Source organism: Mastigoproctus giganteus, chromosome 8 (assembly GCF_048544385.1).
Source record: "Mastigoproctus giganteus isolate SK-2022 chromosome 8, ASM4854438v1, whole genome shotgun sequence".
NCBI classification, from domain to species: Eukaryota; Metazoa; Arthropoda; class Arachnida; order Uropygi; family Thelyphonidae; genus Mastigoproctus; species Mastigoproctus giganteus.
The window spans coordinates 154,195,638-154,215,759 of NC_143582.1; the positions used below are offsets into that span (position 1 = coordinate 154,195,638).

A 20,122-nucleotide genomic window follows, 5' to 3' on the forward strand; every position below is an offset into this window, starting at 1 on the left:
GTTATGCTATTAGTTAAGAAACACATAAAATCCAAGGAAGTGAAGCCAGTTGACATCGCTGGACAGTGCAGGGTCGAGTCAGTTTGGTGTGACATAAGCATTGGGAGATCAAAATTGAGAGTAGGAGTGTGCTATAGGCCTAATGACTCTCATGAGTATAATAAGAAACTGTACAGGGAAATAGAGTGGGCCAGTAAATCAGAGAGTCTTATAATGGGGGATTTTAATTTCCCAGATATTGACTGGAATTTGTGGGTTGGTCACTCACACACTAGCAAGACTTTTGTGGATTTATTGGATGATTGTTTTCTAAATCAGCATGTTCGGAAGGCAACTAGAGAGAGCAATACTCTTGATTTGATTATCAGTAGTGATTCTTCATGCATTAAGAATCTGCAGATACAGAACCATTAGGTATCAGTGATCACAATGTGCTGACGTGGGATTTACTCAAGGAGGTAACTACCATAAGGGGTAAAGGGAAGGGTTATTGCTTTCGTAAAGGCGACTACGATGGTCTGAGACAGTATTTAAAATCTATACAGTGGGACCAACTGATGATGTTACCAACAGCAAACTCAAAATGGGAAGCATTCAAAGAACTTATCTTGAAAGCTACTAAGCTTTACATACCAACTAAGAAATATTGTTCAAGGTTCAGGCCTAAATGGATGTCAGATGAACTAATGAGACATATGGTAGAGAAGAAAAATGGATGGGATACATATAAATTAACGTGTGACACAGAAGCCTATGACAGATATAAGTTGATCTGTAACCAAGTTACAAAGGAGGTTAGGCAGGCGAAGGCAGATTACGAGAAATCTTTGGCAAGGGATGCAAAGAAAAACAGCAAGGAGTTCTTTACTTATGTAAACTCTAGAAGGAAGGGGATGAATCAGATTGGTCCACTTGATATCGATGATTCAACTGTTCATGATCCTGCTCAGGTAGCAGGATCATGAACAAACTTAATCAATATTTTGCATCTACATTCACACATGAGGAGTTATTCAGGAAGGAGAATGCCATAGATGAAGCAAACACTGGTAGTGAGCTAGATGATCTTGTAATAATTGAGAGTAAAGTGGAGGAGAAATTGTTAAAGATAAATACAAGAAAGGCACCTGGGGTGGATGGGATCTATCCAGTTATATTAAAGGAGGCAGCAAAGGAAGTAAGCAATCCGTTAGCCATAATTATGAGAGCTTCCTTGGACTCAGGGGAGGTACCCACAGACTGGTGATGTGCAAATGTAACCCCAATTCACAAAGGAGGATCAAAGGCTGACACAAGTAATTGTAGACCTGTGAGTTTAACTTCTGTTCCAGGAAAATTAATGGAAGCACTGGTTAAAGAAGCACTGCAGGATCATCTTGACAAGAATTCAGTTATAGCTCAGACACAGCATGGTCTTGTTAAGGGAAGGTCTTGCCTGACCAATTTTATTGGATACTATGATGCAGTCACAAAAGAATTGGATGCAGGGAATAACTTTGTTATTATATATATGGATCTTAGAAAGGTTTTTGATACTGTTGCACATGGAAGACTGCTGCACAAATTGGAGCAGTGTGGCATTAGTGGCAAATTGTTGCTATGGATAAAGGGATGATTGAGTGGCAGAAGACAGAGAGTGGTAATTAATGGACACTGCTCATCGTGGACTAATGTTATTAGTGGAGTCCCTCAGGGTTCAGTGTTGGGTCCATTGTTGTTTTCTGTATTTATAAATAATATTGATGATGGTATATCAAGCTTAATGTCCAAGTTTGCAGACGATACAAAGGTTGGCAGGGTTGTTAAGGACGCTATTGACACTATGCTGCTGCAACAGGATCTGGAAAGGTTGAGCAGATGGGCTGAGAGGTGGCAAATGAAGTTTAACATTGACAAATGTAAAGTACTACATATGGGAAACAGCAACCTCAGAGCAACGTATCAACACTGTGGTACTACACTGACAGTGGTAGAGAATGAGAAGGACCTGGGGGTAATTGTGCAGGCAGATATGAAGTTCTCTGAGCAGTGCAGATGGGCTGCAAGAGTAGCTCATGGTGCCTTATCAATGATATACAGGAATTTTTCTAGCAAGGATAGGGAGGTGATTATTCCCTTGTACAAGGCAATGGTCAAGCCGCACCTTGAGTACTGTATACAGGTCTGGAGGCCTCATTTCAAGAAGGATGTAGAGCTGCTGGAACGAATACAGAGAAGGGCAACAAGGTTAGTGAACGGAACGAAGGGTTGCTCTTACGAAGAAAGGCTTAAGTTTTGCAAATTACAGTGTATGGAGACTAGGCACCGGCGAGGTGATCTGATAGAGGTGTACAAAGCCTTGAATGGTTTGAGTAAGCTCAATGCTGATGGGATACTGCCTCTTGTTCTGAATAATCACCTGAAAGGGCATAAATTCAAATTGAGGAAAGACAGATGTAGGATAGATGTGCGAAAATTTGCCTTTAGCCAGCGGGTAGTTGGTTGGTGGAACAGACTTCTATCCCTTGTTGTGGAAGTTGATAGCCTAAATAAATTTAAGGCTCAGCTGGACAGGTATTTCGAACGAAAGAAGGGGTGAAGTGGAGGGTTTTTTTTTTTTTTTTTGGCTGATGCTGCATAAGCTTGCTTTCTTGCATCATATGCCTCTACTAATGCTAATGCTAAAGTTAATTAATGTACACAGTGTGTTACATTTCAGGCATGTTAGCAAATAGCAATAATTCATGATTAATAATAATAAAAAAAAAAAAAAAAAGCATCACTGTTATGTACAAACTGAGGACACCTTTTTTTCTGCAAATTTGCCATATGGCCCATACATTCCACCCATCAGCACAGAGCAACATAAAATATCCAGTACTCAGTTCCAATATACAGTATATGAATTGCCTAAGTAATAATGTATGGAAAAAAAAAATTATGTATAAAAATAATAATTTCCAGATTACCATTGGGTCCAATATTAATGAAATTTGGGAAGGTTCAACAAATCACTCTAAAAGAGCCAAATACAAAATTCCACTGAAAAGTCATCCAGTGAGGGTTGAGTTATTACAGAGCAGACAGAAAAAAAAAAAAAATAATACTTGCTACATTTCCATTGGTTCAATTTAAACAAAATTTGTTATGGCTGGACAAATATTTCTAAAAGAGCCAAATACAAAACTGTGTGAAAATCCAGCCTTTAGACATTACGTTATTACATCTGTATGGACAGAGAAAGAAATAATAATTGTCATTCTACTGATGCAATTTTAATGAATTTGGGATGGCTCGACAAATCCTTCTAAAAGAGCTGCATATAAAATTTTATGAAATTCCATCCACTAGGAGCTGAGTTATTACATGCAGATGAACACAGTGATGAAAATAGGAGCTTTACACATATATCCTAATATTGCCTAAAAACTAAAAAAAGAAAATTATTTCCATTTGCAAACTTTAGTTTGAAACTATTTTATAGCTATTCTATAAAACTGATTGCAAGTTCTGTAATTTTACCTATTCAAATTACAAGAATTATATCATATAAAGAAAACCTACTTGTGTGTTATCATTTGCAGGTTTTGCTGGTGTTGATGAATCATCAGCATCACTGTTATCCTCATCTGACTCCACTTCCATTTCAACTTCTTCCACCTGTAAAAGAAAAAATGATCTCTCATAAGAATTACTGTACACATTTACCACCTTGAGACGGTCATTATATTGTGGGTAATTATGAAGAATAGATAGGCATAACTGGTAGAAACAACTGTATCTGCAAGAAATTCCATATCTGCCAACTTATTTCGAAAAGTTGGAGAATGAATAACTGTAGGAAGGCAGAAAGCAGCAGATTTCTTGGAAAAAAAGAGGGGCATTTTTAGAAAAAGCAGAAAAACAGGAAAAGAAATTAAATTTCACTGACAACAGATGCATTTTATATTAAAATACACTCATACAATTGTTTACTAGTGCAGTATGATTTTAAAAATTAGCTTACCAAGAATTTTTCACTGTGTGAATTTCTGTTTGGGTTGTCTGCTAGCTATCGACTGATTATGACTGCTTCAAGAATAATACTGATATCAGACATTGTCCTCTTCAGAAATGATGAGTGAAAGTTTTTCTTATAATAATAATACTGCTATTTAGACTTGGCTGTCAGGAGTATTTTACTATCATGATCTTTGCAATAGAAGATTTAAAACTGTTAGTAGAACAAATTTACACATTACATTCTTCAACATACTTTCTGAATGAGTGAGACAACATGTCTAAAGTTACCAGCTTATGTAATCTGTTTAGGACTGCTTTCAGAAGTTTAACATTCAGTTATTTTAATTTAACACTTCACTAATTTTTCTTCATTCAAAACTTCTTTTGGACATTGAATTGGATTTGGATATGAGTCGGTTCCACACACTTGTGACTGTCTGTTATTTAGTTTTTTTTTTTAGGAGCATTAGCAACTAAGGCCATATTGCTCTGGGGATATGTGGTGGTCATTTCCTGGCCTTCCCGCATCCTCCGTATTTGGTGGTCACGGGCTCGAACCCCGGTCTAATCAAGAAGCGTGTGCTACGCACTACTGCTCCTTCCCACCTGGCTACGTAGGCACCGATTGTCTACTGTACTTTTCAATTTGTTAACCCTGAACAGTGCTTCCATGGCTTTTCTCACCACTTCCAACCTCTTCTTTAAATAAATGCCTGCATGATTTGTCAGAGTTGCCACTATTCTAAATATCTAGTTAAATGTTTGCCCAAAGACAGCCAAAGTGTACACACATGCTTCGAAATCTTTTTTTTTACTTCAGTGGCATGCATTAATTTAAATTGTTTAATTCTATATTTTATTTTGACATTCTTTCTGGATGGTAGTAAATATCCATCAACTTTCACAAGAAGGCATGGAACCTTGTCACCCACACTTTTCAGCACACAAAAAATTAATCTATTCTACAATACTCTCATTTAAAACTGTTGGTAGAACCAATTTACACATCATATTCAACAGTTTTAAAATCATCCACTATAGGTCAACAATAACAGGATTACCAACAGCATTACCAACACATTATGTGTGGGTAATACTCCTGTTATGGTAGACCTATAATTTGGAGTTTTACCAACACAAATGTCAGAGTTTATGATTCCAAGCTATATCCATGGGATATAGCTTGGAATCATACTGATTACTGACACCTGGAGCAATCAGAAATGACATTTTTTTTTAGAGCCACCAATATATCATGACTTCTTAAATTTACATATTTTTGCATATAGCCCAAACCTCAATGATCTTGATAAAGCTGCTAGGCAGTACATGAGAATGAACTTTTAAGGAAAGTAAGGAAAAGGGTGAATAGTAATCAGGAAAGAAACTGGTCGAAGCATGTTAGTTTTAGTCATATAGTGAAAGGGAACAAGAGGCTTTTAATGCACCAGCCAAAAAAAAAAATAATAATAAATAATAATAATAATAAAAAATAAATAAATTAATTAAAAGGAATAATAATTATAATCAACAATAATAACAAAAGAATAAAATAATAATAAATAAATCAAAAAATTTAATCGAAGCCTTTCCTCATATGTCACCCTTTTGCTGCCCAACTCTATCCTTTCAAGAAACTGTCTTTTTAAGATGAGGTACATGATGTGGAATTCTTGGACAAAGTAAAATAAAAAAAAAAATTCTGTTTATACTCTGGGACGACCACATGGTCAGAGGAGTGCACAAGGTAGAGATAATACAAGAAACAGCACCGTATTCAGCAGTCACGGGCTTGAACCCGGGTCACTCAAGGCACGTGCACTTATGCACCCACGCACATGACCACCTGGCTGCCTGTTTACACTGCTCAGAGAATTTCATATCTGTCATTATTGTAACTCCCAGATCCTATCCTTTCTTCCTCTATTGTTTTTAATTCAACCCCACCAAATGTATAAATTATTCTGGAGTTGCTATTCACAAGAAATAGCAACCTTGCATTTTGCTACATTAAAATATAGCTTCCACTTTTCTGATTATCCTCGAAGTCCATTCAAATCATCCTGAAGGAGTCCTGCTTGGCAGTGATCATTAACTCCTCCTATAATTTTTACATCTTCAAATTTTGATGCTACACTGTCTATCCTTTTGTCAATGTTGTTTATGAAAATCAGAAACAAAAATGGTCCAAGAACTGATCCGTTGGGAACCCCACTTCCAATGTTACACCAATCTGTAGAATATCCATTAATCCCAACTATCTGCCCTCTGCCCTGCAGCCACTCTGCAATCCATCTTAGCCTCTTACCAGTAATCCCAACATGTAACCTCTCATAAGGGCCTAAATCAAATACCTTGCTAAAATCCAAACAAACTATGTTGAAATCATTCCCTACATCAAACACAAGAGTAAATCTCTCAAAATTGCTAACAAAGTTAGTTAAACATAATTTTCTCTTAACGAAACCATGTGTATACTTCAGAATGCCATTTCTATATAAATGTCCCTGGATGGTACTCTTAATCACTGCCTCAAAGATTTAGCATTAGCATTAGTAGAGGCATATGATGCAAGAAAGCAAGCTTATTCAGCATCAGCCAAAAAAAAAAAAAAAAAAAACCCTCTCCCATTTCACCCCTCCGTTCGTTCGAAATACCTGTCCAGTTGAGCTTTAAATTTGTTTAGGCTATCAACTTCAACAACAAGTGATGGAAGTCGGTTCCACCAACCAACCAACCACCCGCTGGCCAAAGGCAAATTTCCGCACATCTATCCGACATCCGTCCTTCCTCAATTTGAATTTATGCCCTCTGAGGTGATTATTCTGAGAAAGATGAAGAATCCCATTGGCATTGAGCATGCTCAAACCATTCAAAGCCTTATACACCTCTATCAGATCACCTCGCCGGTGCCTAGTCTCCAGACTCTGTAATTTGCAAAATTTAAGCCTTTCTTCGTAAGAGCAACCCTTTGTTCCATTTACTAATCTTGTTGCCCTTCTCTCTACCCGTTCCAGCAGCTCTACATCCTTCTTGAAATGAGGCCTCCAGACCTGTATACAGTACTCAAGATGTGGCCTAACCATTGCCTTATACAAGGGAATAATCACCTCCTTATCCCTGCTAGAAAAATTCCTGTATATCATTGACAAGACACCATGAGCTACTCTTGCAGCTCGTCTGCACTGCTCAGAGAACTTCATGTCTGCCTGCACAATTACCCCCAGGTCCTTTTCATTCTCCACCACTGTCAGTGTAGTACCGCAGAGTTGATACATTGCTCGGGGGTTACTGTTTCCCATATGTAGTACTTTACATTTGTCAATGTTAAACTTCATTTGCCACCTCTCAGCCCATCTGTTCAACCTTTCCAGATCCTGTTGCAGCAGCATAGCGTCAGTAGTGTCCTTAACGACCCTGCCAACCTTTGTATCATCTGCAAACTTAGACATTAAACTTGATATCCCATCATCAATATCATTCATAAACACCGAAAACAACAATGGACCCAACACTGAACCTTGAGGAACTCCACTAATAACATTAGTCCACGTTGAGCAGTGTCCATTGATTACCACTCTCTGTCTTCTGCCACTCAACCATCCCCTTATCCATAGCAGCAATTTGCCTCCAATGCCACACTGCTCCAATTTGTGCAGCAGTCTTCCATGTGCAACAGTATCAAAAGCCTTTCTAAGATCCAAATATATAATATCAAAGTTATTCCCTGCATCCAGTTCTTTTGTGACTACATCATAGTATCCAATCAAATTGGTCAGGCAAGACCTGCCCTTAACAAAACCATGCTGCGTCTGAGCTATAACTGAATTCTTGTCTAGATAATCCTGCAGTGCTTCTTTAACCAGTGCCTCCATTAATTTACCTGGAACAGAAGTTAAACTAACAGGTCTATAATTACTTGTGTCAGCCTTTGATCCTCCTTTGTGAATTGGGGTTACATTTGCACATCTCCAGTCTATGGGTACCTCCCCTGAGTCCAAAGAAGCTCTCATAATTATGGCTAGGGGTTTGCATACTTCCTTTGCTGCCTCCTTTAATATAACTGGATAGATCCCATCCACCCCAGGTGCCTTTTTTATGTTTATCCTCAACAATCTCTCCTCCACTTTCCTCTCAGTTATTACAAAATCATCCAGCTCACTGCCAATGTTTACTTTACCTACATCATTCTCCTTCCTGAATAACTCCTCATGCGTGAATGTAGATGCAAAATACTCGTTTAGATTGTTAGCCACCTGAGCAGGATCCTCAACTGTTGAACCATCAATATCCAGTGGACCAATCTGATTCATCCCTTTCCTTCTCGAGTTCAAGTATGTAAAGAACTCTTTTCTGTTTTTCTTTGCATCCTTTGCCAAGGATTTTTCGTAGTCTGCCTTTGCCTGCCTAATCTCCTTTGTGACTTGGTTACAGACCAACTTATATCTATCATAGGCTTCCATGTCACCCATTAATTTGTATGTATCCCATGCATTTTTCTTCTCTGCCACATGTCTCATTAGTTCATCTGACAACCATTTAGGCCTAAACCTTGAACAATATTTCTTAGTTGGTATGTAAAGCCTGGTAGCCTCCAAGATTAGTTCCTTGAATGCTTCCCATTTTGAGTTTGCTGTTGGTAACATCATCAGTTGGTCCCACTGTATAGAATTTAAATACTGTCTCAGACCATCGTAGTCGTCTTTACGAAAACAAAAACCCTTCCCTTTACCTCTGATGGTAGTTACCTCCTTGAGTAAATCCCACTTCAACACACTGTGATCACTGCCACCTAGTGGTTCATTTATCTGCAGGTTCTTAATGCATGAAGAATCACTACTGATAATCAGATCAAGAGTATTGCTCCCTCTTGTTGCCTCACGAACATGCTGATGTAGAAAACAATCATCCAATAAATCCACAAAAGCCTTGCTAGTGTGCGAGTGACCAACCCACAAATTCCAGTCAATATCTGGGAAATTAAAATCCCCCATTATAAGACTCTCTGATTTACTGGCCCACTCTATTTCCCTGTACAATATATTATTATACTCATCAGAGTCATTAGGCCTATAGCACACTCCTACTCTCAATTTTGATTTCCCTATGCTTATGTCACACCAAACTGCTCGACACTGCCCTGTCCATCGATGTCGACTGGCTTCACTTCCTTGGACTTTATGTGTTTCTTAATTAATAGCATGACCCCTCCTCCCCTCCTGTCCTGTCTATCCTTTCTATACACATTGTATTCCCCAAATTCCAGTTCGCATTACTTATATCTGTGTGACACCACGTCTCTGATATCCCAACAATATCTGCCTTTGATGTTTTGAGCAATACCTCAAATTCATCAAATTTATTTACCAAACTCCTAGCATTGGTGTACACGCAGGTATACATGCACCTGTTTCTATTCTTAGCTACCCTAACACAACCCATGTGTTTACTTGTAACGCAATGACTACCAGCAGTCTCTGAAATATCCTGCATCTTGTTTTTCAGACTTCTGCTCATTTGAATAGAAGCAGTGCAAGAATCACTTCCACCTCTGCCAGTGGCTACTGTTAATCTATTAGTCCTTGTATCCCCCCCAACTAGCAGTTTTCCGACCCACCTAACACTGCCTCGATAGCATCAGCAAATATTCTTGCACCCTTTCTATTTAAGTGTATCCCATCCCTGTAGAAGCAATCTCTCCTGTTAACAAGTACAGTCCAGGCTGAAAAAAATTCTACCCCTTGAGCCTTGCACAATCCCTCCAGGGCCGAATTGATCGACAAGGCTCTCATCATATACTCCCTCCTATCGTGTCTGGGCAGAATTGCAGACACTTTCAAGTTCAACCCTAATTCACGGCTTTTTTTCAACAGTGACCTGTACTTGCTAAGTAATTCCGCCGGTCTCCTACTCTTAATATCATTAGTGCCAACGTGTACAACTATATCACCTTTTGTGCCCTTAAAAGATGATATCCGCTCTACAACGTCATCAACCTTTGCCCCTGGCAGACATACCCTGGTCCTATTCCACCTATCCTTTTTACAAAGCATGTTTCTCGTTTCCCTGACAATAGAGTCACCAACAACTACTAGTTCCTGTGGGACCAGCGCATTCTGCCTAGGGGGCTGCTTCTGTGTTGCCTGATGACCAAGTGCAAGCTCTGGCGTTGATGTGGGCAGCTGAGAGCTTGATGGGCCCCATCAATTTATTTCCTTCGAGGGCATCCACCCTGTCCTTCAAGGTCTCATAAAGGCCCATAACAATGCTGAGTTGTCGCCTGATTTCCTTGCACTCCTTACATCGTGCACACACAAAGACATCCCCCTTGGCAGTATCATGTCCCATACCCGACTGCTCCGCAAACATCAAGCAAACAGTGCATTTTAATAGACTGTGATTCAGAGGGCAACTGCCCCCCTCAGTTCTCCCCTGAACCACAGCACTCCCATTAGCTTGAGCCTTTTGCTTTGCTGCTCTGGTCAGAGTCATGATTCCAATTTAATTCAATAAAATTTAAAACAAAAATTAAATCCTTAAGTTATATCCGAAACAGTTATGTTATATATATATATATTTTTTTTTTTTTTTTTTTTTCGGTATCTAGTGTTCCCTTTATACAACTTCCGTGTCACGTGTTTCACTATAGTTATGTATTAATTATTTGTTACGATTAAGTCGTTATATATATTTATATTGAAAATACAATTTTCAATACTGCTGAAGTCAGGCCAACAGGTCTGTAGTTACCCCCCTTGCTCTTAGTGGCAATATGCTGGCACTTCTCCAATCCAAAAGAATCTCTCCTGAGTCCAATGATGCCCTCATAATTAATCTCAGTGGTTGAATGCACTTGCTGGCTATCTCCCTAAAAATTACTGTGTACAAGCTACAAACTCCAGGAGCCTTACTTGCCTTTAAGCTCAAGTTTTCTAATAAACAATCATTGGTAATTTCATACATCTCAGTCTCATTTGCACAGCCTCTCCTCACCGTGAAGGGTCTTTAATCACTAAAGACCTATGCAAAGTATCTATTTAAGCATCATCATCTGGGTTATATAACTTTCCCACACCCATTACACCGATCTGATTCATTTCCTTCTCTATATTCATATACATGAAAAATTCCTTTTCTCCTTTCTTTGCTCTCTTAGTCAATGCTTTCTCATGCTTAGCCTTGGCTACCCTAATCTTTTTTGTGGTACTATTACAGATTAACTTGGAGCTGTTGTAGGCTTCAGTACTTTCCATCACTTTGTACCTTTCCCATGCCATCTTTTCCTGCTCTATTAGACTAGCCAGCTCCATAATAATCCACCTCAGTATCCTTCTTGTGCTGTATTTTCTTAAAGGTATACATGTGTTAATGGCTGCTTTGACAACTGCTTTAAAGGTATTCCATAATTCTAATGTATTCGCTCTCCCTCTGCAAACTGACCAACTGATAGATGACAAGCAATGTCTCAGACTGTTACAGCCTTCATTCCAGAAATTAAAACTCATACCTTTAACTACTGCAACAACTTCCTTCATCTTCCAACTAACAATTGCATGACCACTATCTGCTGGTGGCTCCCATACTTTGAGCCATATATCTGATTCACGAGTAATGATCAGGTCTTGAATATTCCTACTCCCTAGTATTTTTTCTAACATGCTGATACAAATAATAATAATCTATTTATTTAAAAATTTGGTTCCTTATAGTGAGTTTTCCCTCCCACTTATGCCAATCAATTAGGGGCAAATTGAAATCACTCATAATAAGGCACTCACACTTGCTTGCCCATCCATCTACATGTAAAGGCTCTAGTCAGAGTCGTCACAATCTGGTCTGCAGATTACATCCACTCTCATTTATATCTTTGGTTCTAACTCACTCCACACAAATTCTATGCTGGCAAGCGTAACTTTTGACTCTGCAAAAACTCTTTTCATACTCAGGCTGGTTTTGATATGAAATATAACCCCACTACCCCTTCTATCTTCCCTATCCTTCATAATTACATTGTACATACCATTGTGAAACTAATCAACCCCAATTTCCAGGTGGCATCACGTTTCCATTACTCCTATTACGTCAGTGTAAGTTGTCCTAACCAGGAGTTCAAATTCACTCATTTTACTGACAACACTTCTGACTTACTATAGACATATTTAAGACTAAGTATTCTTTTATAATTTACTGTCCCGATACACCCCTTGAAGATATTTAAGTTAATTTCCCTAGTTTACATTCCTGCTCACTTGAAACACTGCTACCCTCAGAACATCTTGCCAATATTGCTAAAGAAATCTTAAGATGTGTACATGCATTACTTTGACCCACCTTATCAGATATGTGAGTGTCTATATTACCCTTCTTCTCCCTAACTAGCAGTTTCCTGAAACCTTATGGTATCCTCAGTGATACTGTCTAAAATCTTTGTTCAAATGAATCTGTATCCACAAAACAGTTTCCTTCTACCTATACATGTGCAGGCCTCACTGATAAAAATTATCCCCAGAGGTTGTGCAGAGTCCCTCAAGTCTTGAGTTAAACTGCAAAGTTTAACTCAAGGTATTAGAACTGCAACGACTCCGGAAAGAAACACAAACCAGAAGAAAGGCCTTTCAGCGGGCCAGGCGCTCCTTTCAGCATATAACCGCAAAGCTTTCAGCATGTATGGGCAGAATTGTAGATGCACACACTATGACCTAACCTGCAGCATTTTTTCGAAACAGTTCTATAGTTATCCAACAAATTATCTGGTCATGTTCATTTAATATCATTAGTTCCAGATGAATAATACTGCTCCCTTAGTATAAGACAGCTACGATGCTCAATACGTTCTATGTTGTATTTCAATATTTGTAGAAGAATAAGAGAAATTTACCTCAATATGATATGTAGAACACTTCGTAATCCAGCAAATAAATGAAAATAAAATTAATGCAAATTGATTACAATTACTGATTACAGGATTGGGAAGACAGAAGGGGTAGTGGGGTTATGCTTCTTATCAAAAGGAGCCTGAGCATGAAAAGAGCTTTTGCAGAGTCAGAAGTTATTCTTTCTGGCATAGAATCTGTGTGGAGTGAGTGAGTTAGAAGAAAAGATATAAATGAGAGAGACTGTAATCAATTTGCATTAATTTTATTTTTGTTTATTTGCTGGAGACGGTGTGTCATTAGGAAGTGTTCTACATATCATACTCAGGTAAATTTCTCTTATTCTTCTATAAATACTGCTCTCTTAACCCCCTGAAATCTGACTATCTGTTGGCAACATCATAAACTTTTGCTACTGGCAAACACAGCCTGGTTCTAGTCCATTTATCTTTATTACAAAATGTTACACATTTTCCTGAAAATTGAATCTCGTGTTAGGGCTAAATCCTTTTGATTTAGCTCTAACACGAGAACTGTTCTTTTCTGTGATGACCAAAATGATGGGTGCATCAGCTGACAAGCTCCCAGTTACTTCTGTTTCTAGGGCAAGCACCAAATTTTAATTTGAGATTGGTTTGTCTACTGAACCAGACTTAGAATACATGCCCCAGGCTATACAAGCGATGACTGATACCAAAAATGCCTATGGTCATTTCTGCCTAAGTCATGGTATCCTTGGATGAAGTACTGAAAATGAAGTACCTTGGATGAAAGTACTGATCTTGTAACAACCATTATTTAGGTAAGATTTAAGCTTAAGAAAATTAAAAAATTTAAATTAACAAGGTATTACAGAAATGAAACTGCTAACATAAATTAAGCTATTAAAGTTACCAGAAAGAATGTAATTTAGCAGAAACAGCTTCGGAAAATTTAAAATTACAGAAACTAAACAGAAATTTTAAAGGAAAAATTCGTCTACTAGATCATGATCTTAATGCCTTTCAGTTAATCTACTGTAGACAATTTGAAATATGTCTGATTTCTGTGATTGCCAGTTAATGCTGCAAGAGTCCAGGCTGATGCCAAAGCCTAGTCCTGTCATAATACCTTGGATGAGGACATAACAGCTGAAATGGCAACATAGGTGGAGGTTATGGCAATGGGTAGCACTCTTGTTAGATAACGAGATAATGTTCTGTATAAGGACAAAATACACCCTATGATTCAGAAGATAAGACAAGCCGTTTTATGCTATTTTCTATTGAAGATATGTTGGTTTTCACCTATGCAGTGATTTCCAGGAATATCTTTATTGCAAAACTGAAGGAGTAGCTGTGAGGGGAAAAAAAATATATATTTTTTTGATGCCCCCAAGTATGACTACTCAACATTAGATTATGTAGCCTATGATTATATGGCTGAGTTGTTCCTATTTATACACAATAAACTGAATTCCCTGTAAACATATTTGTCCTGTTAAAAATAGCCAAATTATAGGAATTTGGCTATTTTTAAATTTTATTTCTTAAGTATATGAAGCATTGCTCTTTAATATTTTAAAGAGAGAGGGAGAGAGAGAGAAAATCTTTATTGCAACATTTGATCGTAACTGGTTACAAGGTTAAGTATTGCAACTTTCCCTTCACGGCCAAAAAGCCAGGGGATGACAGATAAGAGGTGTTCAAAAACATTAAATACCATAAGACATTTAAGAACAAAAACAAGATGACATTAAATGATATAGGGATAAAACAAAATGACAAATATATATACAATTTACAGTAGTGACTATTGTCCTCACAGTTCATGGCAGTGAGCAGCAAGAGCACCTGTCAGTCTCGTTTCATGTTATGCTCGATAATTAATTCACATGGGTCTCCAACTGGGACGGTTTCACTTCTGTCTAGACCAGGCCCGGGAAAACCATGGCCCGCGGGCCGCATGCAGCCCGCAAGCTTTAATTGTATTTTCGAAAAAAAGTTTCCTTATTTTATGCCTTTTGCGACGCCTTTTTGAAAAATAAATTTGTATATGTAATACATTATAGAATTTGTCGACTTGTAAATTGTTTTATCATCTCTGTATTGTTCAAATTGAGATAGAATTTGAAATTGTGCGTGAACTGGAGCGAGCCAATGGGCGCTTTTATAACAGTATAATTTGCGATTATAAACTAACCGCGCGAAACTATGGTAACAGACAACCAGTGATGACGACAACAGCTTTGCTGCGGTGGTGGAGTAATAGGATAGGACTGCTGACCGGCCACAGTTCCAATCTGTTTTCTCTGATGGTCATCCCGCAGTTAGTTTTTTTGCATTATCTTCGGTTATCATCTTGATGCCAGTAGCGATAAAAATAATATTTACGCCCTTTTAAAAATTAATAAAAAACGAAAAATTCAACAAGAGCATCGTGTCTTCAATGAAGAGTGGAACACAAAATATTTTGTTGCTAACATAAATAACAAGACTATTTGTCTCATCTGCCGGGAGAGTGTCTCAGTGTTGAAATAGTATAATATTAAAAGACATTTCACTACCTGCTACAACAAAAAAGACCTTGCCAAAACAACCACACCTGGTGGTGCTCCGACCAACAACCATTGAGGAAAATCAAACAAACGAACAATTAAAGATGCAAATCATGACCAGCCTAAAAGAAGAATTCAAGACAACCAGAATAAAGTCAGTCAGGAAAACTAGAAATGTCGGAGTACTGATAGAGACAGAAACAAGGGAGGAAGCACAAAAAATTATCATTAATACCAAAATCACTGAGCAGCGACAACCCCTAAAAGAAAAGGGCCCTCAATAGTTATTTATGACCTGGATAAAGACCTGACCCCGGATCAACTAACAGAGGAAATCTATCAAAGAAACCTGATGTCCGCTCTCCCAGAACACAGAAGGGACGAACTGCTGACACCAAAATATTCAACCAAGTCCAAGAATGGCACTCAACGAAACTGGATAATTGAACTTGTGCCTGCAGCATGGAAAGTATTAAACACCCAGACAGAGTATATGTAAATTGGGGCAGCCACCGCTTCCGTGAACATGTGGCTGTACCCAAATGCTTCAGGTGCTGTAAATATGGGCATACAACGCACACCTGCACCCAGACTGACCGCACATGCGGCCACTGCTCGGCAAAAGGCCACACTTACAAGGATTGCCCAAACAAGAGTACTGACCCAATCTGCACCAACTGCAAGAGTCTGAAGCTGGACTGCACCCACTCAATCAGGGATAACAAGTGCCCCACCTACCTGAAAATTAAGAGCTTGTTCCAATCCAGGCTGGATTATGGGGACGCGCCTTAGAGGATACAATACTACAGAGGTAAAATTTCTGCAGATCAACGCACAGAGGGCCAGAGCAGTAGCGGATCAGATCCGTATCAAGGCTGAAGAGGAGAATGTAGATGTCATGATAATACAAGAGCCATACTCACACATGAAGATAGTCAGGGGATACCCCTTGACCTACAAGATAGTACAATTCGAGGACGACACCCCCTGGGCCGCAGTCGCGGTCAGAAATCCGGATATTACGGTGACCAAAATCACACAGCTTTGCACAGCCTGGGCTGCATGTGCCCACCTCACGACAGCTCTGGGGGCATTTTATGTTATTGCCCTCTACCGTCGACCGGGCGAAGACATAACTTTCGCCACAAGACACCTCCAACTGGCTGCTGACACCCTTCCCAACGCTAAAATTATAGTAGGGGCAGACGTGAACTGCCGGTCACCAATGTGGCATAGTCACACGCCAGACAGACATGGCACCAGAAACGGAACTATATTGGAAGAGTTCCTTGCAAATTCAACGTTGACAGTGTTAAACCAACCAAACAATCTGCCCACATTTAGTAATACACTGTGGGAAGCCACCATAGATGTCTCCTTGGCTTCCAGGAACATCGCTAATAATACTACCGACTGGTTCGTCCAAGAGGCCTGGACAACATCTGATCATCGAGCCATTACATTCCAACTCAACAGATCACTGACTAGAGTACCGGCAGCTAGACAAACCACTCACAGATACTCCATATCCAAAGCAAACTGGGAACTCTTCCAAAGTACCTTAAAAACCAGCATACAACAGAGACAGAGTGAGCTTGAGTGCCTCGAAGACCCAGATCACCTCCAAAGCAAGATAACAGAGATCATAACACACACAAGCGACATCGCTATTAAAAAGAAAAATCCAACCCCTGGGGCTGTGCCGTGGTGGAACCTAGAACTGCAACGACTCCGGAAAGAAACACAAACCAGAAGAAAGGCCTTTCAGCGGGCCAGGCGCTCCTGGCCAACGGCAGAGGTTGAAGTACTCCGACAACGCTACAAAGAAGCAAGGAACGCTTACACAGCCCAAATCAGAAGCTGTAAACAGCAATCTTGGGAGCGCATGGTCTCCACTATGGGAAATGAGAACCCCTGGGGAATCGTCTACAAACTGACCATGAATAAACTCTCCCGAGGGGAAGTTATTGCCGCCACCACATTGACCCAAGGAGGCATGTCCACAACCTGGGAGCAGACTATTTCCAATATCCTGGACACAGTCTTCCACCCGGCTATACAACCAGAGACAACAGAGCAGATCCAACTCTGCTTAGAAAATGAAAGCTATCAAACAGCAAAGACAGAACTTCACTTCACCATGGAGGAGCTCAAGAGTGCTGCCACCCTCATTAGGGGAAATAAATGCCCTGGACCAGACCTCTTGGAGCCCGAAATCATCAAAAAGACAGTACAGTGTTCCCTGAACCTGTTGCTCAACCTCTTCAACCTCTGTCTTCACTGTGGCACCTTCCCGACTTCGTGGAAGAAAGCAAACGTCAAACTAATCCTGAAAAATCCGACCAAACCACCACACCTCCCAGAATCGTACAGACCGATCGCACTTCTCACAGTTGCAAGTAAACTACTTGAACGCCTTTTCTATAGACGAATAGAGCAATATTATGACAGGGCTGGCCTGGCCTCACCCAACCAGTTTGGCTTCAGGTGGGGTCGCTCAGCCATGGATGCCTTAATACACCTACAAGAACAAGTAACAAGATGCACCAAGAAGTATTTCCTTGTGATTGCCGTGGACTTTGCTGGGGCCTTCGATGCACTTTGGTGGCCAAGCATCTTGGCAAGGCTTCGGGTTGCTGGGATCCCAGGCAACCTCTACAGGGTCATCAAGAGCTACCTCACAAACAGATCCATCAGGATTGTTGCTCCCTATGGGACCCTCTCCAAGAATACATTTCGCGGCTGTCCACAGGGTTCGGTCCTTGGACCACTACTGTGGTACATAGTAATGGACTCCTTCCTAGCTATAGACCTTGACGATGTAAAATCGCAGGCCTTTGCTGATGACCTCTTACTGACAGTGTCAGCGGACTCAAGGACACAACTGGAGACACTGGCAAACCGGGCTCTGTCCACCCTTCAGGAATGGGCAAAGAAAAATTAACTTAGAATATCCCCTGCAAAGACAAACTCCATTCTGCTCAAGGGGTGCCTCAACCTCAGGCGGCCTCCACAAATCAAGATTGACCAGAAAACAATTAAATTCTCAAAGCACCTCAAATAGGCCTCTGAGGTTGGGTATATTCATATTACGTTCTTAGCGTTTTTTCACCAACCTTTCATGGAAAGGTTGATGAAAAAACGCTAAGAACCAACCTTTCATGGAAAGGTTGGTGAAAAAACGGTTGGTGAAAAAACGCTAAGAACGTAATATTCTCAAAGCAGCTGAAGTACCTAGGCATGATTCTAGATCCAAATCTATCATTTCAGGACCACCTGAAATATTTGCATACAAAAGTCAGACGATACACTGCACTGGTTGCCAGAGTCACTCGCAGAGACTGGGGCCTAGACAGACGGGTGCTACGTCTTTTCTATAACACCATCTTCACCCCAATAGTCACGTATGCATCTGGCGCAATGGTATCAAAAAGCCACAACTGTTGTCAATAAACGAATCATTGACTCGATTCACCGATCAATCCTTCTGACCATTATTCGAGCTTGCAGCACAGTGAGCACGCATGCCCTGCAAGTCCTTGCTGGTGTCCTTCCACTGGACTTAGAGATCATTCGACGGGGCCTCACGCACCACCTGGACAAGGGTATCCCACAGACATGTTTGGGATTCACCACCAACATCATCAATAGCAAGACTATGGAAAAGAAAAAGCTGCATGCTCACCTGCTGCAGATGTGGCAAGATAGATGGGCCACCTCGCAAAAAGGCGAAATCACCAGAAAGTTTCTGCCCAACATTGGCCGGGTTTTTCCGAACTTCCCACCCTGGTTTTCCCCGGGCCTACAAGTCACATACCTATTGACAGGACATGGAGCTCTGAATGCAAAGCTATCCCTACTCGGAATACAGGAAGATCCCACCTGCACCTGTGGGGGGCTGGAGAGCTGGCAGCACCTCATGCATGATTGCCAGCTGTATGACGATCTCCGCAGCGCATTCATCACCAAAATACAGTATCTACCATACGGCCAGGAGTACCACATCTTGGACACCAAGGAAGAATATCAGAATATCAGAAGAATATCTGGCCCTGTTCACAAGACGGGGCAAATCGCAATCAACAACTGACACAATAAGGAAATGAACAAACCTCGAAGGAAATCATCCCGTGGAAGACGCCTGAATCCAATGGTCTCTGATAATCAAGGCACTAAACCCTGAAGTGGACCTAAAGTTGAATAAATGAGAAATGACTCTATAAACAACATTGACGCAAACACCACATGGATGGGAAATGTCACAAGAAAGACCCCACAAACGCCGACAAGCAAACCCGGACCTTTTGACGGTAAAGACTGCAGAACGGACGGGAACCACCCCATGACCGATCATGCTTCGGTCCAATCGCTCCTGGAAACTGACTAGAACCACCAGCAGCTCCGCTGCCAAATGCTATATGGCGAGCTGAATGGGGTACCCTTACCCTATTCATCTTAAATTCCCTATCCCCGGCAGGAGGGAGAGGAGACATGCTCTGTTTCCTCCCTCCCCTGCCAACCCATCTCTTCGCCTGGTGAGGCATGGGCCTGCCTCACTGACCACCTGGGGTCGCCTTCTCTATCGTCCCCATGCTTCTGCCTTTCCCCCCACTCTTCAGTCTCTTCCCCCACTAACTGTATACCTTATCCATGGCAGGGGGAGATAGCTCTTCTTCGTCTCCCCCACCCGCCATCCAAACTCCCCTCTGGTGTGGCATGGGCATGCCATACT

General features: G+C 40.5%; 1 protein-coding gene across 1 annotated transcript in view; it reads right to left on the reverse strand.

The window, feature by feature from the left end:
- Nucleotides 1–20,122, reverse strand: part of Sf3a1 (splicing factor 3a subunit 1) — a 346,050-nt gene that overhangs the window by 211,546 nt on the left and 114,382 nt on the right. The window contains exon 11 of the mRNA XM_090379835.1: nt 3,544–3,639. Coding sequence (XP_090235961.1) covers nt 3,544–3,639 — 96 coding nt within the window. The remainder of the gene's footprint in view (nt 1–3,543; nt 3,640–20,122) is intronic.